Here is a 20,439-nt window from a genome sequence, read left to right as displayed (position 1 = left end):
TCAACTGGTCTCTTAGAAGTGCAACGGTATACCTGCATGTTTTAAATCAGCTATGATCATCCCAGTGCCCAAGAAAACTAACATAACCTGTCTCAATGATTATAGGCAAATAGGGGAGTGGACGATGCAGTCTCACTTTGCACACATTTCATTCAACAAATTCCTGATACTATGTCCACCTATGCGTACTGTTCATTGATTTTAGCTCAGCCTTCAACACCATCCTGCCTGTCAAACTGTACAATTCTCTTCTGTCCATGGGAGCTAATCCCTCACTCTGTCAGTGGCTACTTAACTTCCTGTCTTGCAGGACACAGTGTGTTAAAATCCAGAACAATGTGTCATCACCCAGGGTTCTGAACACTGGCGCCCCACAAGTTTGTGTCTTGTCACCTCTGTTATTTTCTCTTTACACCAACAATTGTACATCAAACTCTGCATCTGTCAAACTGCTTAAGTTAGCAGACGACACCACTGTTATAGGCCTCATACGCGACGGGGAGGAATCTTCCTATCGGAGTCAGGTCGAACAGCTGGTGCAGTGGTGTGTAGACAATAACCTAATCCTCAATACAACCAAAACCAAAGAACACATAGTTGACTTTAGGAAAAAAGGCAGGCCAGCACCTTCACATCTCCATTAATGGCCAAGTAGTGGAGTGGGTCCCCTCATTCCGTTTCTTAGGCACCACTATCCACCAGTCCCTATCATGGAACCTGAACACCAGTCTCATTATCTCCACCAGTCCCTATCATGGAACCTGAACACCAGCCTGATGATCTCCACCAGTCCCTATCATGGAACCTGAACACCAGCCTGATGATCTCCACCAGTCCCTATCATGGAACCTGAACACCAGTCTCATTATCTCCACCAGTCCCTATCATGGAACCTGAACACCAGCCTGATGATCTCCACCAGTCCCTATCATGGAACCTGAACACCAGCCTGATGATCTCCACCAGTCCCTATCATGGAACCTGAACACCAGTCTCATTATCTCCACCAGTCCCTATCATGGAACCTGAACACCAGTCTCATTATTTCCAACGCCCATCAGAGATTACACTTCCTCCGTCAGCTGAGGAAATTTGGGGTCAGTCAAGCAGGCATGATCCACTTCTATCGGGCTACCATCAAAAGCGTGCTCACCTTCTCCATCCTCGTCTGGTGCCACCAGCCAGGACAAACAACAGCTTGAGAGGGTAGTACGCAGGGCCTCTAAAGTCATTGGCTGTAGTCTGCTTACCATAGCCTGCCTCACACTACAACACCAGAATTTCCAGGAAAGTCAAAAACACCATCTCTGACCCCTCACGCTTCAGGGATAGTACCTATTCACAAGTTATTCGTCACCTGAACATGCACTAAGCACTTTATGGTTTACTTTACGGTTTACTTCATATCCATCTGGAATGTGTCCAGATCAGTTAAACCCGAGACTGAAACATGCAGTCCATTGTTTATCAAATGCATCAGATAGATAGGCTACTGAATATTGACAAATTTGATATGAAATATTACAACAAGGTCAAAGAAAGTAGAATGCTGTTTTCCAGGGTACAGCAAAACAATGAATTATCCCATAAACCATCTCGCAGCCATAAATCCGCTGGCTGAGCATGGTTCCAGGAGAACACTGCGTCTTAGTGAGCTTGCTCAACATGTCTACATGAGGCTAATCTCTCAGAGGCCAGCATTGTTATTCAAACTCAAACCTCTGACATATCACACACTCGCTGTCTAGGAATAAGTTCTATCTCTCACTGTTGTAGGTCACCACCCGTTGGAATGAAAATGAGAAAGATGAGTTGCCTTTGACTGCTGTGATAATGTGTTCTAATTCTCATTCTATTAATGTGTTGTTTAGCCTTTAGTCCTGCTCCTCTCTGTGTCATAAAATGGTTATTTATTATCTGAACAGTACATTGTATCAGTACTGTGTCCCTCACGTCCAAGTGATTAACCTGATAACGTTATTTAGTGTGTTCAAGGCACGAGGTCAGAGGTGGGTTGATGGGAATACACAGTGTACATTTATTGTTGAACTCCCAGGCTTATAGTTCCACTGGTCACAGTTGAGGTGTCCTGAAAGAGTAACCCACATCCGTATTATAAAGAGGCAGCAAGACAGCCAGCAGTCTCCACACCAGAAGCCTCTCGTCTGGAACAGGATCCTAGAGCCTTAAACCCCTGATCAATCACCTGGCCAGGTGCTGTTAATTAAGGTCCTCACATGCCGTGCACCTGCAGAGGTACAGAATGGGAGGAGAACAGGGACATACAGCACTGGGAACACATACAGCCGTACTCAAACTGCACCAAATAGCCATCCTGACCCTGAATAGATGATTTGTTTCTTTCATTCTGATTGAGATGAAGACTGAAGCCCCCAGGGTTAGCTGAGATATGAACATGACTGGAACAGGACCTCAGACAGACCTGGGTCAGGTGAGAATCAGCAAGAGTCTGAGCTGAGCTCGCGTGCATGAGAGCGTGAGGAGCGTGAGGAGCGTGAGGGGTGTGTGTGTGTGTGTGTGTCTGTGTGTGTGTGTGTGTGTGTGTGTGTGTGTGTGTGTGTGTGTGTCTGTGTGTGTGTGTGTGTGTGTGTGGGTCCAGCAGGCCTCCACGTGCCTCTCTTAGCCTCTCAACCCCCCTCACTGCCGGCAGCTCCCCAGAGAAGGGCTCAGTCAGCCGGCACTCCGTGTGCCTGCCTGCAGGCATGGACATTGGATTTCCACTGGCACCACCACCAATCATTGCTGTTATGTAAGATGTGGTGGGTCAAAACAGACCCAAGGAATATTGTTTTTCTGGCCAAAGTACTACAACCACAGGCTCACAGAGCAACCTACAGTACCCAGAGAGAGTTCACATCTTGGTGAACCAAGAGCAGAGGCACAACAAAGCCACAGCCTGGGTCTGGTGTGTGTGTGATAGGAGCACTGCACACGTTACATCACCCAGAATGATTAACCATGAAAATCACTGTTATTATCAATTACAGCAATAGGTGCGGCTCTCCAGAATATAGGACTACATTTGATTTAGTTAATCATACATTTTCTCTTGAGAAGACAAAATTATTGACTTCTGCAGAAGAACATTGACACAAGAAAATCAGAATGCAATATACAGTAGCATCGCAGCTTCCTCTGTCTTCAGAATTGGTCTTTCATTGCTCATTCCTTATGATTAAAATAATGGTATTAATTTATATATATATATATTAACATGCGGATTGGTGTAGCAATGTGGTGTGGATGGTCACAACAAACAACAAAACAGCTCCCAAATTCTGTGATTTCAGTGAGTCACACTAATCAGGATGTGCTGCATGTGTTGCACACAACTACAAAAGTCTTTCTGAGACAGAACATTCAAACGGTTCTGCAATTAGATTACCATGGCAACATGACATTGGTACAGACATCTGAAGACATTGCTTGGAGACAACACAGTTAAGTCCCAAACATTAGTCCCTCTGTCTGAGAAATAGAGCCGTGAAGTGTTTCCCCCTCAATGTAGCACTCCTGACGCCTAACTTTGTTTCTGTTCTTCTTGGTGTATTCAAACATGAGACCTAATGTTATGCTTCATCATTGGACATAAAGTGCTAAACTAATCTTTTGACCAACTTTATAGGTCAGATCTCACAAGCATAATGCAGTAATAAAGTGTAGCATATTTTTTGTATAATCTCCCTCACACATTGATTATTAGATTACAGAATTTGGGTGAAACGTTTTCTGTACAAATCTCTCACTTGTATGTCTGTGTTTTTGTATTGCCCTAAGTAAAAACTTTGCTGGGCTTGTTCCACAGTGTGTAATCTGGTGAGGTTTGATCAATCTGTGAGTGGCACCCCTCTCGACAGTAGCCTTCCTTGTTATCCACTCTCTGCCCAGACTCTCAGCCAATACCAGGCTTGTGAGTCTAAGCACCAACGTATAATTATAACTACCTGTTTTTGCTTTATTTTCTACAGCTTTTAGGCTACACTTCTATTTTTATTTATTATTGTGCACTACTCTACGTGGTTGTGGAAACTGCCCATTGGGGTTAAAATGTTTTGAATTGAATTTAAATTAATCTTATTCTAAAATGCGGTTGATCAGCAATGCAAAAACAAAACAAACAAAAAACAGATGGGGTTAATAAGGGTTTGCTATCCAGCTGTTTCAATCCCCCTACATCACAGACACTGCAGTGCTCAGTCACAACATCATTATGCCCCCACCCCGGCTCCAAACAAAGCATTTACTGCCTTTGCCTCCATACACGTGTGGGTAAGAAACGTGGCTCCTTCACATTCATCTAATCATTTCAGTGACATGACAGTGAGGTGATTAACACAGAGAGGGATTTGTGTGTTCCCTGTACATAGCACCATTTAGATTAGATGTTTTTCTTTCTCTCTGAACAGATGTCATGAATGTTTTGGTGTTGTTCGTGCATGGCAGGGTATACGAAGTATGTTATGAAATATGTTGTCAGATGTTGTCCCTCTCATATCAGGAGAATGCAAATACAGATCTATACTAGTTTGAAAATTATTTTTGAATGTCATAGTTTACTTTGAGCTAATTTGATCATGCATGTGTGTGGAATCTGAAGCCTACTACATGGTACTATACACAATGTAGCTCTACTGCATTCTGTGCACATCCTCAGTTGAGTGTAAAAGAAACTCTTAGACAATTTCTACATTGTCAAGAACCGTGGCGTATGACAACAGTTGGCCTACATGACCAACAGGCATGCTGGTGTTATTTAAATAAACTTACTTTAAAATGGCATACAGTAACAAAGTAAACAAAAAAAGAGCTGCATATAATGAAAGAAAATGTAGGATAAGGCTTTTCATCCAATTGAGTTTATTCTTTTAGCTGCATCTTTCCATGTTTCCCAGCATGCTCTTCTGGGGTTTTTTATTCATAGAGACACCAGAGGACCTTTTGCATTATATCTGTTTATGTGCCATTTATTTTAATCTGGGAGGCTTAATCTCTACAGAATCCATCCACTGGATCAGGTATGTCACTCTCATCACTCTCAGGAAGGCACGTGTGACCTGGTGGGGTCAGGTCCGTCACTCTCATCACTGTAGGCACGTGTGACCTGGTGGGGTCAGGTCCTAATTACATTAGGATTCCTTGGACTTCTTTACATAATCAATGTATATCAACCTTCAATGTGTTATCTTTAACCAAAAATAATTCTTTTCACCTTAAAATTGAAGTGATATCTTAGGCCAGGGGTTTTCAACCAGTGGTCCATGGCCCACTTGTGGTCCGCGAGGACATTGCTAGTGGTCCCTGACCATGGAATTAGTAAGTTGCAATGTGGGAATGAGTATTTTTATTCAGTGGTGGTCCTGGGGTTGCGTAATTAGTCAGAATGGTGGTCCCTGGTTCACAATCAGTTGAAAACCCCTGTCTTTTTGGCTATTGTTAATCAAAATACCATAATACCACAAAACTGATCTCTACATTTACTGTAAGCACTGTAAACAACATAGCCAAGTTAGTGGCTACAGCAAGCTGCAGTGAGTCTGACATCCCCAAACAGGAAACACTCTGCTATCAGTCTGCATTGAACTTCCTGTTTGTGCGCACAAGGCTGGATTGGAAGCTTGTCAGGAGTGCTGGAATCTCTTCCTGGCCACCTGGGGAGGTGTGTTTGGCTGAGATAGCATAGTCTGAAAGCAGATGGTGGGCCAGTTTATATTTATACACAAAGGTTACCCCCCCCCCAGACAGACAACCCATTAATGTCTTCATTTCATGTCAGTTAATTAATTATTCAGCCCTACATGTTTTTACATTTGTGAGACATGATTGTTATCTTGAATTACAGACATGACTATAACACATTTCTCAGACTGGAAAATAGGTAATTTCACTCTCAAATCCTCAAGAAAATGTTATAGATTTGAAATGAATACTATGACCTTCAAAACTTCATTGAGCACAAATCACTCATGCCATTGCAAATAAACAACTTCCTAACTTCCATATTTTCACCTAAAAAAATGTTTGCTTATTTGTTTGAGATGATAACTGTTGAGTGTAACTGTTGACAGAGTGGCTCAGATAAGCTCAATGTACAGTACTGTGTATACATTGCTATCACTAATAATCACCTGACTCTGACTCATCCTATACTTACAGACTCTGACTGTAAGTATAGGATGTACAGTTACAGCTTGTCTCTCTCTCTCTATCTATCTCTCTCTCTCTCACACACACACAAACACAAACTCTCTCCACTGCCAAAAATGGGCACATGAGCATCAGAACTGGACCATGGAGCAATGGAAGGCTACCTTTGAGGACCACAACAATTAATTCAGATACCACAGCTTGAGAGTACACGCCTCAGTCAATGGGTCAAGATTGTCATGGTTGATTGGTTTATATATATATTCCATCTTTATTTGGAACCCTGATGTTATTTTATTCTGAGGACACCTAAAGCATTATTGATGTAACGTGACAGATGTTATCTCTAGAAAGGATGTTTAGACAAGTGTCAGGAAGTTGAGTCCCCACTGAAGGCCAGGTTAACTGGGAGAACGCCTTGGTGGTGCTCACGTTTGCTCACCAAGACCTCAGCTTTAAACACGAGGCATGAGCTTCCCCTGGTTTATTTTTAGCCATATTGATTGTTTTCCAAGTTCTTTTCTTAGAGCAACTTTGTCAATAGAGGAAAGGCCACGAATCCTCACAACATCAGAGTAAACGACTGCTGGATGGCTTTTGATATCATTATATTCATTATTATTAGACATTATTGGTAGTACTAGTTAATGAGACAGTGGTCATGAGACAGATCACAACGTGCTATTTTTCATATGCGCCATCCAAACAGCTTTATTATTTGATTATATAGTTCCAAAGAATGTTCCGAAAGACAAGGGACAACAGGCAGGCTGGAAAATGGATTCCCACTTGGTGAGTCAACCAGAAAAATGCAGTCAAGGGCATCCTGTTGTTGTAAACCAAAGCCATGACCTTCAGGATATGAAATCACTGCAAGAGGAGTTTCCTGTGATTCTCACTGTTAGTCAGACTTGAAAAGGCCACATGCATGAACGATGGGGATTTTATTCATGCTGAAAGCCTTCATTTCTGTGAGGAATGTCTGTACCTCTGACAAGGAAATAATAATAACAAAAAAGTATGCCTTCATAATGGCTTCTCCCCTACACATAGGTGTACTGTCTCCAACTATACAGAATAACATGTCGAGACCTATGTTATAGCTATAGCTTATACGGCACTGACCTCAGTGTGACAGTACTGCCACCCTGTGTTCCAAATAGGAAATTGAAATATCATAAAGTTCTCAATAACATGCCATTTTGACACGGGCTTACCACCTTTATTGAAACACATTTATGCTAGCACTTTATTTTCTTTTCAATTTCTGACGAACACTATTATTGTGCCATTTTATTAAACTTGACGTCCCAAGATCGTGCACTGAGTCGTGCAAAAAAGTGAAATAGGTTTGTAAATTGCACATGATCATTGTCATTGTGTACACTCTAACCTACAATAAGGTTAACATGTAAGAGCTTGTGTCTTTTGGTCAACACATGCCCTGTGCTGCTCTATTTGTCCACAGGCAACTCAACTGCTTATTGATGTAAAGTTTAGAAGTTGAAAGTTCATAGTCTGCAACAGATCTGACAAAAACCTAATGTGTCAACAATAACAAAGGCAGACGCTATTCGTTCTAACCTGCATTAGTATTAGGCCTATTGTAGGCTATTTGAAAGAAACAAGTCTTAATAAATGCAAACAAACAGCAAAGTAAGGCTTCCTAAAATAGGAAACAACAATAATAATCAATAAAACAATAATCTTACAGTCTAACAATAACCACAAATAGTTTGAAAGAACAGTAGTTGATGAGGCCTATGATGATTGATCAAGGTAGCCTAGCCTAGACATTCAAGATTTAGTAGGATTCTTCCATCTTCCATAACATGTCTATTAATAGCATGATTTTACAGGAGTTTTTGTTTACAACTGCTAATACACTTTTCAAAGCTCTGTTTCTTTTCTATCTACGCACAAATCCAACTACTGCATATACAAAATGCCTCATATCTTCTGCTAAATGAACACTTACATCATGTACACTGTTGCTCAAAACCTAAAGCTCTTCTGTCTTGGGCTTTCATGGAACTTTCCATTCAAGAATGAAAGTCATCTGCAGAGAGATACAGTAAACATGTAATTAACAATTCAAAAATATTGACTTTTCCTATTAATCACCTGTTTGTTGTGCGAATACAGCATTTTACAGCACACAAGAAAAATAAACAAAGCAAAAAAAACACCACATGTAGATGGACAGAAGCCAAAAAGCTTATTTTTCCAATGAAAGAATTGTGTGTGTGAGAGAGAGAGATAGTGTACATGTGAGGAGTGTGTGATAAAGTGTTGCATTTGATAGGTTGTGTTAGAAAAAGGGAATCAAAGTTCCTGTTAGATTTGTGTGTGTTTGGTGGAGAGTTGTATGCAGAATTTTGCTAAAAGTGTTTGATGAAATTAAAAACTGATTGGAAAAAAAGCTGAGAATGAGTGTACGGTTTTGCAGATTTGGTATGGAGTTATGGTGTTTGAGTGACAGGTTTCAAAAGTCATGTGACATGCAAAAGATTTTATGTGAAAGCAATTGAAAAAAACTGTAAATAGTCTAGGACAGGGCCAACTAAATTAAGGACAGAATTCTGATTATTTGAAAGTCAGCCTATTGGATGTAGACTAGTTCTAGTCTATGTCAAAATCCTATTGGCTGCAGGTACAACCAAACACCAACTACATCACCGGCCTAGGACGGTTTCAGAAGAAATGCTGTTTTTCGATTGGAGGGGAAAGAGAGAGGAGGCTGTCACCTGCTAGCAAACAAGGAAGGGCAGTCAGATCCTGCTGATAGCCCTCGTTACACTGGTTTTGGTTTCACTCACTCACACTCAACTCTTAAATGATACAAGAAAATATTGTTTTAGTCGACATAAAACGGGTGAGTGTTGCAGTACGTTTGAAAAGACTAAAGGCCCAGCTTTGTGTGGTTCGTTGTGAAGTTGCTTGGTCTTGAATTCCTCCCCTCAATGCGTTGCGTGCATGCTTGCTTGACTCCAGGTAGTTTGGCTTACAGGTAGAACCTATAGCCTACTTGTTTGTAAATTCTCAGATCGATATACTGGATGTCGATGTCTTTACTTGAACATATAACTTTCATTATAAATTGAAGTTCATACGTTTTATAAGAATGAGCGACACATTCGCTACGCCCTTTGCACTGCTAATAGGGTCCAGTTTCGCTTTCTCTGGATTGTTCTACCACTTGTACCAAGAAAAGAAGAAGGAAATAGTCAAACTTAAGGTAAGGTGCCAAGAGGATACTCTTTACGTTGGCTAGACCTACATGATGGCCTAATTTCGTCGTTTGTGTTGTGACACACTGTAGGAGATACCGAAATTCCAACCAGATCATCACCTTCTTAGAATTCTAAAAGCATCTCCGCAACATCGACTTCAGTATGTTGCAGTTGAGGGTAAGTTTAGAATGATTGCCAAAACTGCCACAAAGACGCTGCCTCATCCTTAGTTTCTGTAATGGGAGCAAGTATAATATTTTGAAGATGTCTATCCAAAATAGCCATGTTCTCTCTTCCTACTAAGGTGTGGTTCAACCTGATGGTGAGCCCTTGGCCAGCCAGTTTGTGCCTAAATGTTTTGGAGTTGTCCAGAAAGTTATTGTTCAGGAGGACTGGAAAGTGTGGAACAACATAACACAGAGATGGTTAGTATGGAGCTCTACAAGACAATATCTTAAAGATAAGAAATAGCAAAGGTTGAAAACACATGGTCATCAAAATGAACCATGATGCACAAGTGTCATAGCATAATCTATTATCATATTCTACACCAGGTTTTCTCACATTAGATAGATAATAGATACTTTTAAGATATGAGGTTCAATGACTTTCTTCTTAGTCCCAACTTGTGCTCTATTGCATGACAAACATGGAATCTAGCTGCAGTTTTGAGACTGAAGGGGTTAAAATTGCATGCTGCTAGAAGTGGCCAAAACCTTGGGTGTATAAGGACCTTATTTTTGAAATCTATTATCTGCTTTCAAAATTTATATCACAGGTCTAACAAGACAATGGACCGGAAGGTGAGCAGCAACACAGTACCGTTCAGCTTGGCGAGTCTAGGAGCCTATTACACAGACATCCTTGTGAAGGTGCAGTCCCCACTGGACTCCTCGGAGGACTTCCTGGAGCTTGTGCACCAGCAGCGGAAGCGCGCTCAGACAGGCCTAGTGGACGCGGTGTTGCAAGGCGTGAGCGGCGAGAAGCCCGTGAGCCAGGACGTGCGGGAAGAGATGCTGAGGGTCGGCACGCCACTCACCGCCTTCGGTGAGGTGGTCCTCGAGTATGGCGATGGGGTCCGGATACAGCCACCCCGGGACGGCCGGACCTATGTCTTGTCCGTGGGTGATCACCGCAGCTTCATAGAGAGGCACGAGAGCACAGCAGGGTGGTGGAGAGCACTATCGGCCTTCTGTGGCATCACAGGATCGGCCGTGCTGGCGGGGATGATCTACGACGGTAGCAAGGGACGAGGTGGCAAGAGGAACTAGTCTTAACTCGACACACAGGTGGTGGGAATCATTATATGGCAAGGCCTTGAACAGAAACTAAATACAGCCGGTAACCTGAACAATTTTGAACAAATCAGTTATTTAAATTTAATGACTACCAGTACTCCTATTATGTCTTTGACTTTCTACTTTTTATCAAAATGTGAAACGTGCCCATGGAATGTGAGGAGAAGCAAAACGCTTGGCTGCAGCAACAGCAGCCTTCTGTATCGCCATGAAAATGCACTACCTCTCCAGAGTGAAAAATCATACGGTCAAGTATTAGGTCATAGATATGAATACCTAGATACCACATTGGTATTCATATCTATGTATTAGGTGCTGCAAGGTTAGGGGTGTTCATTATCCCGGAGAGGCTGAGGGGAATCCTTCCGACCTTGGGTACCATGAAAGGCGCTATATTATGTCCCAGTTATTATTATTTTTATTATTAATCAATCAATCCTCATTTGTCAAAACAATGGTGTTTGTGTTTAAGCCACCTTTTCTTTCACAGGAGTTTGCCATTAATACTAACATGAAAAAAGTACCTGAAGCAATGTTTCTTTTAACAATTAATCCCATCATTGTCTTTTCCTAAGGTCATACCACTGTCCACCCTCCACTGTTCTTACCGGTGGTTTCGTTTCCTCGTAGAGTGGTTTTGTAGCAGTTGCCCCACTTTCACTTTAAGTGTGATTGACTTAACCTCTGGTTCTGCACTGCTAGTCCGCATTCTTAAAACATGACTTGTTCAATTGCAACACTGCTGCTCGCCCTCTCCTTAACGCCTACAATGTAATGTTATAAAATCAGTGGTGCGCCAATCAAATTGCTTTCCATCATATTGTTCTGTTTACTGGGAATTATAAGCAATGGTTCAATCATACAGTATTTTGTGTTTTTCTCTTTTGATTAACACAAAATATTTAATGAGTACATTTCAACAAATATGCCTCACCTGTATGTGGATTTCCACAACCAACTAATTAATTGTTGCAACCATGAAACCGCTGACAAAAATATCAAACAATGCTAAAATCAGCCGTTTCTCTGGCAAACTTGATGACCCTGATTTAGAGGAGTTAACATTGTTATGCCAACTATTCACAGGCACAAAATAAAACGGCACCAGATGCAAAATATCTATAAGAAGAGTTCACACAGATGTCCATGTTGGAGTAATCCCATGCTGTGCGCTGGGTCAGGGTGTGTACTTGGTGTGTCCATCTATCAGGCTCCTGCAGTTCCCACGTCAGTCCTCCTCTGATGACTCCTCTGCCTCCTCCAGCCACTTGATGAACTTCAGTAGCTGAGGAATGACACAGCTTTTTACTTTTATTATGAAATCAACTTTCACTTCTAGAAACACTATTACCAAAGTGCACATGGTGGTGCTAACAAACACATGATTTTGTATTAGGTGGATTAAATCCAAATCAGCATGCTGCTATAAAGGCTCCATAATAAAACCCACTGTCTGTCTGTTCCATTTATTTAGTATTATTACACGTCATTTAAGAAAGGAATGGTATATAAACATTTAAATTCAGACAGATTCAGTCTTTTAGAGCAGTGGTTCTCAAATGGGGGTATGTGAAGGCACTCCAGGGGGTACGTGAGATTTTAAAATGTAGCCTACATATATTTAAAAAGTAGAATCCATACAAAAATACTAGGGCTGTCAAAATAACTGATTCATTTCGATTAATTAATTTGAGGAAAAAATAACTGATTAAAAAAATTAGTGCAGATTAATCGATTCCGTATGACCTTTGACCCCGAGCCGTTCTAGTCAGTAAAAATTAGACTGTAAAATGAAGAAGAGAGAAGAAAACGTGCTGCCTGGATCATTGATTGGAACATTTACTTTTAAAAAACAGCCTGATGGTGTTGATAAAAATAAAGTGTTGAAAATAAAGTCCTCTGCAATGTCTGCAGCAAGGAATTTGCATATCACCGGAGTTCATCAACTCTATAGTCGCACATCAATGCAAAGAAATAAGTGTTGACATTGAGGGGGGTATTAATTTATTTTCATTGTGTCCCCTGTTATATCTGTGGCCTGAAATGCCTTGTATGTGAAAAAAAAAAACTTCTTCCCGAAGCACTTTTGAATTTATTTCCTCAGCATATTAGGTCATATCATAGATTATTATGGCCATTATTTGAACAGTGAAAATAATAATAAAAGAGTTTTTGAACTTTAATGTCACTAATGCTGATTATTCAATGATTCATTTGAATTTAAATATTTAAAATACTTTCACAGCAAAAATTATATATGCGATTAATTTAGATTAATTAATCACAGCGTATGTAATTAATTAGATATTTTTTTTAAATCGATTGACAGCCCTAAAAAATACTTTAAAAACAATTATTTAATAAATATTTCAGGAAAATATAAGTTCATAAAATGAATTTTATATTTCAGTTTCAGTATTTCAGGAGTCCCCCCCCGCCCATACCAGAATGGTTCGCCCCAACCTGTTACATGCCACCTGCCATCACCTGTTTTAAGTCTTTTTTTCTCAACTAAAAATGCTTTGCGCTGGTTAGGGGGTACTTGGCTGAAAAAATATTTCACAGGGGGTACATCACTGAAAAAAGGTTGAGAACCACTGTTTTAGAGGCTATTTCCTATCAGCTCAGCAACAACTCTATTTAGGACTTAAAAAGCTCAGGCCCTGTTAGTTGTGGGCTTACCCCTTGGTTTTTGCGTAGCTGTTTGCCTTTGTCTGAGGTGGCCCCCTGAGAGAACCATCGCATGATGGCATCCTCCTCCAGAATCTCCAGCTGGTATGTGTTCATCAGCACCTGAGGCAGGGTTGATAGGTTAGCTTAGCCAGTATGCCGAAACTTCAACTCCGACAGCTCCAAAGAGAATGGCCGTTTTGTGATGGCATATAGAGAGACTGTGTGTATGAATCTGCAAATCAGATGACTCAAACCAGGAAAGTAAAGTTGAAAAATATAAAATTCAAATCAAATATCAAATAACCACTACATTTACCATTTTCCACTCTACGCATCACTATACCCATACTGTATCTCTAGCCCTTTTCGTGTCAGGCTCCAGACAAGATAGGACAGGCTCTGAAAGAGCCGCTCTTACTTTGACCAGCGCTCCCCAATGACCCTCGTGTTCCAGGAAGAACTCTTCCATGGAGCCCAGACAGTCTAGATGGTCCTGGGCTCTCTTCACATAGTTCTTGAAGACAGGTGCCCATTTCTTTAAAAGCTGTGAAAAGGGAACAGAGAAGCTTTTTTTTTAACAGAGAGCTAGGGAACAGAGAAGCCTTTTTTTGAACAGAGAGCTAAGGAACAGAGAAGCATTTTTTGCTTGGAGAGCTAATATCATTTCCTGGCGAGCTTTAATAATCAATCTTTAATTGTCATACAGTAATTATCCTATAAGAACAAATGGAATGGATTAACTGATTAGCCATACGCTGCTCAAAAAGTTGCCTCATTTATCACCTTTATAAGCATTCAGTTATGACCTCCAACATGTATGCTTTACAACACTGGTCTCTGATTTGAGATAAGCCCAAATATACCAAGCAATCTTATGTTGGATGATTAATTATGTACACATTTAGAGTTAGAGAATTTGTACATGTGTAGATTCCATTGAACAGTCCTGTATACTATTACACCACTGGTGTGTTACCACCTCACTGTTAAATGAGACTACTGATATCAGGGCCACCCACCGGGACGAGTAATGTGCAGTACTGGGCTGTGTTCAGCTGCTCCCCCTGCTGGTAGAAGGGGTACTCCAGCACTACTCTCATTAGGATCTGCATGACTTCCTTCAGGGTGATATTATAAGCATACCTGTTGGAGAAAGCAAAACAAAACAATAATTATATAAGACATTTTTCTTTATTCATATGTATGCAGGTAAATTACTGTGTAAATGTCTTACTTGAGCGAGTTGATCTCTAACACGAGATTGTCACAGCCAATGTTCTCCTCCAGCCCTCTCTGCAGAGTGCCTTGAACCTCTGTCTGGAACACTACACACGCAGAGAACAAGAGAAATGCATGCACAGAATCCAGACCCATTCTGAAATCTCAGTTGAGGTTGAGAATTGATCAGGGGACACATCGTTCACTTCTGATTTCCACTGGGGCGTAATCAGAAGTGAAACTCAGTTGGTCAAAGTTGACTGATATATTTACAGATGCTTTCTTCCAAAGCAATATGGGCTTGCAACGGTTGGTTTGGGAGCCGAACAACTGTCAACTCTACCACCGCTCCACAAATTGGTACATTAGGCTCTTACCAAATGCTTTCGGAAGTACAGCAAACACATCTTTCTTCTTCTTGTAAACAAAGCTTTTAAATGCAGTTGTTTGCTTAATTCCAAAGAACAACCAACACTGACGCCATCAATGCAGCCAATGGTAGTGTTCAACTCGCTGCTAACTGTGCTCCTCTGTCTATCATCATATAATGCCCGCCCCATGCCAGATAAGTGGTTGCGGTTGAGACGGATCTGCTGAGTAAATTCAAATGCACTCACAGATTCAACTGGGTTCATCCAGGCTTGGTGCTTAGACCATAAACTAATCCCATCCCAACACTGAACATTATTGCTGATTGGAAAGCCATTTCGAACTTAGCCACGCCCACAAAATTTGAGGTCGGGAAGTTCAGTCTAGCCTTGGTCCATTGACAAGCCTTTATGAACACTTGAGAATTGGGCGGACCAATCCAGTTGTCAGGGCGGGCTTTATACAATGATGGACAGATTAGCAAAGGTGTCTATTCATTCATGTGACCTGAGTGCACTTCGGTTGAATTTGTTTACAGCAAAAAGCTTGTCGCTAGAAAAAGCTACACATCTATATCGCTATTGTGTCTGCTGTACAAGATATTGCCGGCGCAATAACTTTAAAAAACGAACAGAAAACAGTGATTAAGGCATTTGTCGAGAAGAAGGATGTTCTGACTGTTTTAAGCAGGATTCACTGTAAGCGGTTTCATTGCTCTGATTGGTTAGGTCTATCCAAGTGTGTGCAGAGGCATTTTCCCCCCAATATCTGTTGGACACACGCCCCATAATCACATCCCAATGCTTCAGTTCCAGACTCAAATTCTGAATAGAATTTTGAGTATGGCTACGTCAGGCTAGACTCCAGGTGGTCCTCCGCACCTTTCACGTCGTCGAGCTCTGGAGACATGCCCCGGCTTCCTGGGTCCTGGGAGCCTTCGCTGGCCTCGCTCTCACTGTCACTCTCCAGGTCAGCATTCAGCACCAGCCCTAACAAACAAACGCACAAACAAATATCAGGTTACCTCAATACAGGTAAATTAGCCAGGACTAACTGGCTACAACGCTGGGTGACTAGTTAAGCTAAGAAGCATAGGTCTATAGTATGGATCTTATGTATTGGAGAGATTGGACATGAAGCAGTAGTGTGCACATAGATCTGGCTTTGCAGAGAGCTGGGAAGCCTCACCCCATAAGCACTGAGCGAGCTCATCGTCCTCCGTGTCATCCAGACTAGGGTTCCTCCAAATATAGCCTTTGCCCTCCGCTCCGACTTCAGCAGGGTTGAATGCTATAAATTAAAACATCAACATGATGACAGATGATAACAGATGACAAGGACCACCCAATATAAAAACTACAAACGGAGTTGTACTTGAGCTATGAATAAAAGGATTCAAATGTCTTAAGCAAAGTCCAGAACACAGCACACACATCCTAAGTGGCTTTAAAGTTAACCTTTAACGTACCCTTCTGCTTCATTACACCTTTGCTATGGCCAGTCTCAGCGTCATCGCTCAGGAACTCATCTTCATCCTCCTCCTCCTCCTCATCTGGATGGTGCATGGACACCACGGTCCCCTCTGACAATGTGAGATTAGGTCCAACCACAACCTGTTCCAATCAGTGTGACAAAACTCCTTGAGAGCTGTTCTTCGGATCAGTCAAGCAATTACACAGTAATGATGAGTGAGTAAGCCTTACATTGAATGCCAGGACACACTGTTCCTTCAGAGTGACGCCCTCTTTAACCACCACGTTATCGCAGATGACTGACTGATGGACCTCCACATTGCTCGCAATGGTGACGTCACTCCAGATGTAGGCTCGGTCCAACACCACATTATCCCCTGAAAGAGCAGCATTTGCAGAGAGGGTTGTATTATATTACAGTAGTATGAAGTAAACATGAAGCAGCTTTCAAAAAATACCAATGCATTCCCAACATCAGCAATTTCAAAGATGCTTCTTGAAATGGTACATTTTCAAGTCACTTTGCAATAGGAGTAGAGGAAGAAAGCTTGTATGTAGTTTTGGGCGGTACCTATGGAGCAGTTAGCTCCGATGACACTATTGGAGATGAAGCAGTTGGCTCCGATGCTGGTGTCTCGTCCAATGAGAACGTTCTCCTCCATCTGACTGCCGTGCCCCAGACTGACTCCTGGGCCCCGGTACACGTTGTGCCTGGAGTGGGTGCAGCGCTGGCCCTCCTGGTCAGCGAAGTTGGCCTCTGGGGTGAGGGGGTAGACCCACCGCCGGACCATGTCTGACGAGACGGCGTCGTACATGAGCATGTTGGAGACGCGAGCCCCGTAGCCATCCTTGGTGACGTGCATGTGAATCTGGTTTCCCAAAATCTAACAGGAGGCAAATTGTGTGAAACAAAGTTACACTTGATGAAAATATGTAACACATATAATAATGTGGAACTTTCTTTAATTATTGAATTTTCTCTGTGGAACATACCTCCTCATTGACCAAAAGCCCTCGGACAAAGTCATTTCTGGTTTGGTAGTCAAAATTGTCAGTAAACAGCTCAGCCACCTAAATAAAACCAAATCAAATTCAGTAATAATCATGTCTTTGAAAAGTCAAAAGAATAATGGACCCAAGCACATAATAGATTATCATGTAAAAAGCAACTGCCTTGGACCCTATTTAAATCATATGCTGTAGATTATAAAATATTTCCATATACTGTTCCTGCTGTTGCACTACCCTTACAGAATCCCTCTATGAGTGATAGTGCATGTGAGTGATCCAAACCTTTGACTCCCTGAGTAGGACAGAGTGAGTATTTCATAAACAATTACTTTATAATTAGTATAACTAATATAACTAGTTTTTGCATGTGTATAGAAATGACCATAGATAAGGCACTTCACACAGCCCTACGCTGAGCCCTGAGGGCAATTCCATGGAAAATTACATTTTTTGTAACATCCATAACGCCAATAAAATGTGATGGTATGGTATGATGTGAATGATTACATGGAATTTGAGCATTTGCTATTTTTGGCTGAAGAATGTAAATGAGAAAAAATGCACAAAAAATGAATGTTATCATTCACATCATACAAATGCCAAGGCATTTCACTGGCTTTATGGATGTGACAAAAAGTCAATTTTCCGTGTAATTGCCCCTGATAAGGCTCCACGGTGTGTGTTCTGCAGAGATATTGTATGCCATGCACTACAGAGATAACAAAGAGACATGCTCACTTGTAGGGAACAGATGCTGATGTGACAGTCTAGGAGATCATGTCGAATCTCATATTCATCACTCCCACTGTGGAAAATATTCTGAAAACAGAAACAGATTTTACAGTAGTCATTCATTCTGATTTAACTATTGTCTCAATCATGGTTGTACCATTGTTATTTTACTGTTTTACTAACAAAATGTTCTAACAATCTAATTCACAATAATAAATTAGCTGTGTATACATTACCATGGGAAACTGAAGTTTCTTCAACCCCTGAGTCTTCTGGTAGTGAAGAACACGCTTACTTTTGCTGTCCATGGCCACTATAATATCATCTTCACCACAGCGGGACTTATGTCCAGGGGAGGACTCTTTGAAGATCATGGTCATCACAGACACATTCTTTTCCAATTTGCGTCTTTGCCTAAAGGTAAAAGTGTAGTTTATGGAACAAATTCATCATCTATACTTAAATTACCAGTATAAGTATAAGTATATATACTCTTTTGATCCCTTGAGGGAAATTTGGTCTCTACATTTATCCCAATCCGTGAATTAGTGAAATACACTCAGCACACAGTGAGGTGAAGCACACACTAATCCCGACGCAGTGAGCTGCCTGCTACAGCGGCGCTCGGGGAGCAGTGAAGGGTTAGGTGCATTGCTCAAGGGCACTTCAGCCGTGGACTACTGGTCGGGGATCGAACCGGCAACCCTTGGGTTACAAGCCTGAAGCCCTAACCAGTAGGCCACGGCTGCCCCAAAACGACTGCTCAGCGACCCAGACCGTTCACAACACCTGGCAATGACAACATCCACTGGTCCTAGGCAACCATCAGTATCTACCTCAATGCATCAGGCATATCTTAAAGTGTACATAATTGTCATAATTGCCTCTACACAGATACTCACCGATGTTCTTGTACTGCTTGGGTGACATCAATGTTGGACACCACATCTCCATAAACCAAGATAAAATCTGAACGGATCAAGGCCTTGGCATCAACATCTCGCAACACATCACCCAAAGATCGGTAAAGGTCGGAGGTAATAATGTGCACTGTGTTTGGAGAAGTGGGGCGGCACCACTTTGACTTCCTATAATCATAAACAAATGAGCGAGGCCAGGTAACATGAGTATGCACCATCAATTGTATAATTGTATGTCTAGTCATGCAATATGAAATAGCACACTCACAACAAATGGTCCTTTATCTTGTTAGACATCCAGCAACAGAAGACAAACGTCTCTTGAACACCGGTTGCGGTGAGAAATTCTAATGTGTAATCAATCATAGAGACATTCGCTAAAGGTAATAGTGCCTGTAAAAAAAAGTAAAATAAACGTTTCAACATTAACCTGCAACGCTAGCAATAATGGCTTATGTGTATTACTTTAAGACATTTTGCTCTTCTACTCAACCTGCTCTGAACATATGTTTGGGTATGGATAGGATGTGAGGTTGTTTATCACACGAAGGACACAAGCATGATGAAACTGGTTGCAACTAGCATTCATCGCTGACACAAGGGATGCTAACGTAAGCTTGCAGCAAAATAACATTAGCGACTTCATTCAAAAAACTTTACTTAGCTACCTAGCTAGCAAACTGAGTTAGTAGCTAACAACACTATCAACTTAATTATTGCAACAGGATATGTAATTAATGTAAACGTAGGTACACATGTACTGGTTTGTACTGTTAACTGGTTAGGCAAGATGAATTGTAAAGGTTAGTAAGAACATTTAAGGTTAAGTGAAAGCATCCCTGTATCACATGCGTGTTTTCAAACGTGAGGCTACTAGTCACAGCAACACTGGACGTGATACATACGCGGGGCTGGTCTTTAGTGATGGGGAAAAACCTGCGGTTGAAGCTGTCAGCAATAAGTACAGCTTGAAGTGGCTGTTCCTCTTCTTCTTGATCAGTTGCACCTTTACGGCCAGCATTTCCAGAGCGGCTCTGTTTCGCTACCCTACCTGCCATGTTTGACACCCGTCTGTTCTGAACCGACTGCTACAAACTACGGAAAGCCGCGTAAGACAACTTCTGCAACGCAAATCATAAATGTGTAGGAATATGCCACATAATAGGCAGGCAGGGAGAGAGAATATCCACATTTAAGCAAAGGAAAATGGTCTCAGGCTATTAGCATACAGATAAAACTGTTGTGGAATTGTTTCTGAATCACTTCAGATTGAATAAAACTGACATTTAACTCCACAGTGGTCTAATACAAATGCAGGCATAGACTAGCATTCTAAACTCTGCTTTCA

The 20,439-nt window shown here is 41.5% G+C and overlaps 2 protein-coding genes across 2 annotated transcripts; one reads left to right on the top strand and one right to left on the bottom strand.

Annotated features, from left to right (window-relative positions):
- Nucleotides 1-8,915: 8,915 nt before the first annotated feature.
- Nucleotides 8,916-11,474, top strand: mul3 (mitochondrial E3 ubiquitin protein ligase 3). Its single transcript, XM_076294560.1, has 4 exons — nucleotides 8,916-9,403; nucleotides 9,488-9,575; nucleotides 9,703-9,823; nucleotides 10,177-11,474. The coding sequence occupies exons 1-4, from the start codon at nucleotides 9,290-9,292 to the stop codon at nucleotides 10,667-10,669; spliced, it is 816 nt and encodes a 271-aa protein (XP_076150675.1). The 5' UTR covers nucleotides 8,916-9,289; the 3' UTR covers nucleotides 10,670-11,474.
- A 22-nt stretch (nucleotides 11,475-11,496) lies between these two features.
- On the bottom strand, nucleotides 11,497-20,165 carry eif2b5 (eukaryotic translation initiation factor 2B, subunit 5 epsilon). Its single transcript, XM_076294559.1, has 16 exons — nucleotides 19,997-20,165; nucleotides 19,360-19,484; nucleotides 19,074-19,259; nucleotides 18,408-18,585; nucleotides 18,178-18,258; nucleotides 17,422-17,499; nucleotides 17,000-17,312; nucleotides 16,660-16,805; nucleotides 16,425-16,569; nucleotides 16,145-16,246; nucleotides 15,838-15,945; nucleotides 14,604-14,694; nucleotides 14,389-14,512; nucleotides 13,788-13,913; nucleotides 13,379-13,489; nucleotides 11,497-11,981 (listed from the first exon to the last, which is right to left on the bottom strand). The coding sequence occupies exons 1-16, from the start codon at nucleotides 20,147-20,149 to the stop codon at nucleotides 11,925-11,927; spliced, it is 2,124 nt and encodes a 707-aa protein (XP_076150674.1). The 5' UTR covers nucleotides 20,150-20,165; the 3' UTR covers nucleotides 11,497-11,924.
- Nucleotides 20,166-20,439: the final 274 nt, after the last annotated feature.

The sequence above is a fragment of the Alosa pseudoharengus genome, unplaced genomic scaffold (genome assembly GCF_046254945.1).
Source record: "Alosa pseudoharengus isolate Yale_2024_CS ecotype anadromous, Long Island Sound unplaced genomic scaffold, YU_APseudo_1.1 YU_APseudo_1.1_scf_2, whole genome shotgun sequence".
NCBI lineage: Eukaryota > Metazoa > Chordata > Actinopteri > Clupeiformes > Clupeidae > Alosa > Alosa pseudoharengus.
Note: the sequence above shows the minus strand (reverse complement) of the source record. Positions and strands in the feature narration are given on the sequence as shown.

Excerpts from the sequence above, each read along its gene's own strand:
- mul3 (XM_076294560.1), top strand. The coding sequence starts at position 9,290 with ATGAGCGACACATTCGCTACGCCCTTTGCACTGCTAATAGGGTCCAGT. Across the intron at positions 9,404-9,487 it reads AGGAAATAGTCAAACTTAAG|GAGATACCGAAATTCCAACC; the intron begins GTAAGGTGCCAA and ends GACACACTGTAG. Across the intron at positions 9,824-10,176 it reads AACAACATAACACAGAGATG|GTCTAACAAGACAATGGACC; the intron begins GTTAGTATGGAG and ends TTTATATCACAG.
- eif2b5 (XM_076294559.1), bottom strand. The coding sequence starts at position 20,149 with ATGGCAGGTAGGGTAGCGAAACAGAGCCGCTCTGGAAATGCTGGCCGT. Across the intron at positions 16,247-16,424 it reads AGGTGTAATGAAGCAGAAGG|CATTCAACCCTGCTGAAGTC; the intron begins GTACGTTAAAGG and ends TTTAATTTATAG. Across the intron at positions 13,490-13,787 it reads ATTGGGGAGCGCTGGTCAAA|GTGCTGATGAACACATACCA; the intron begins GTAAGAGCGGCT and ends ACCCTGCCTCAG.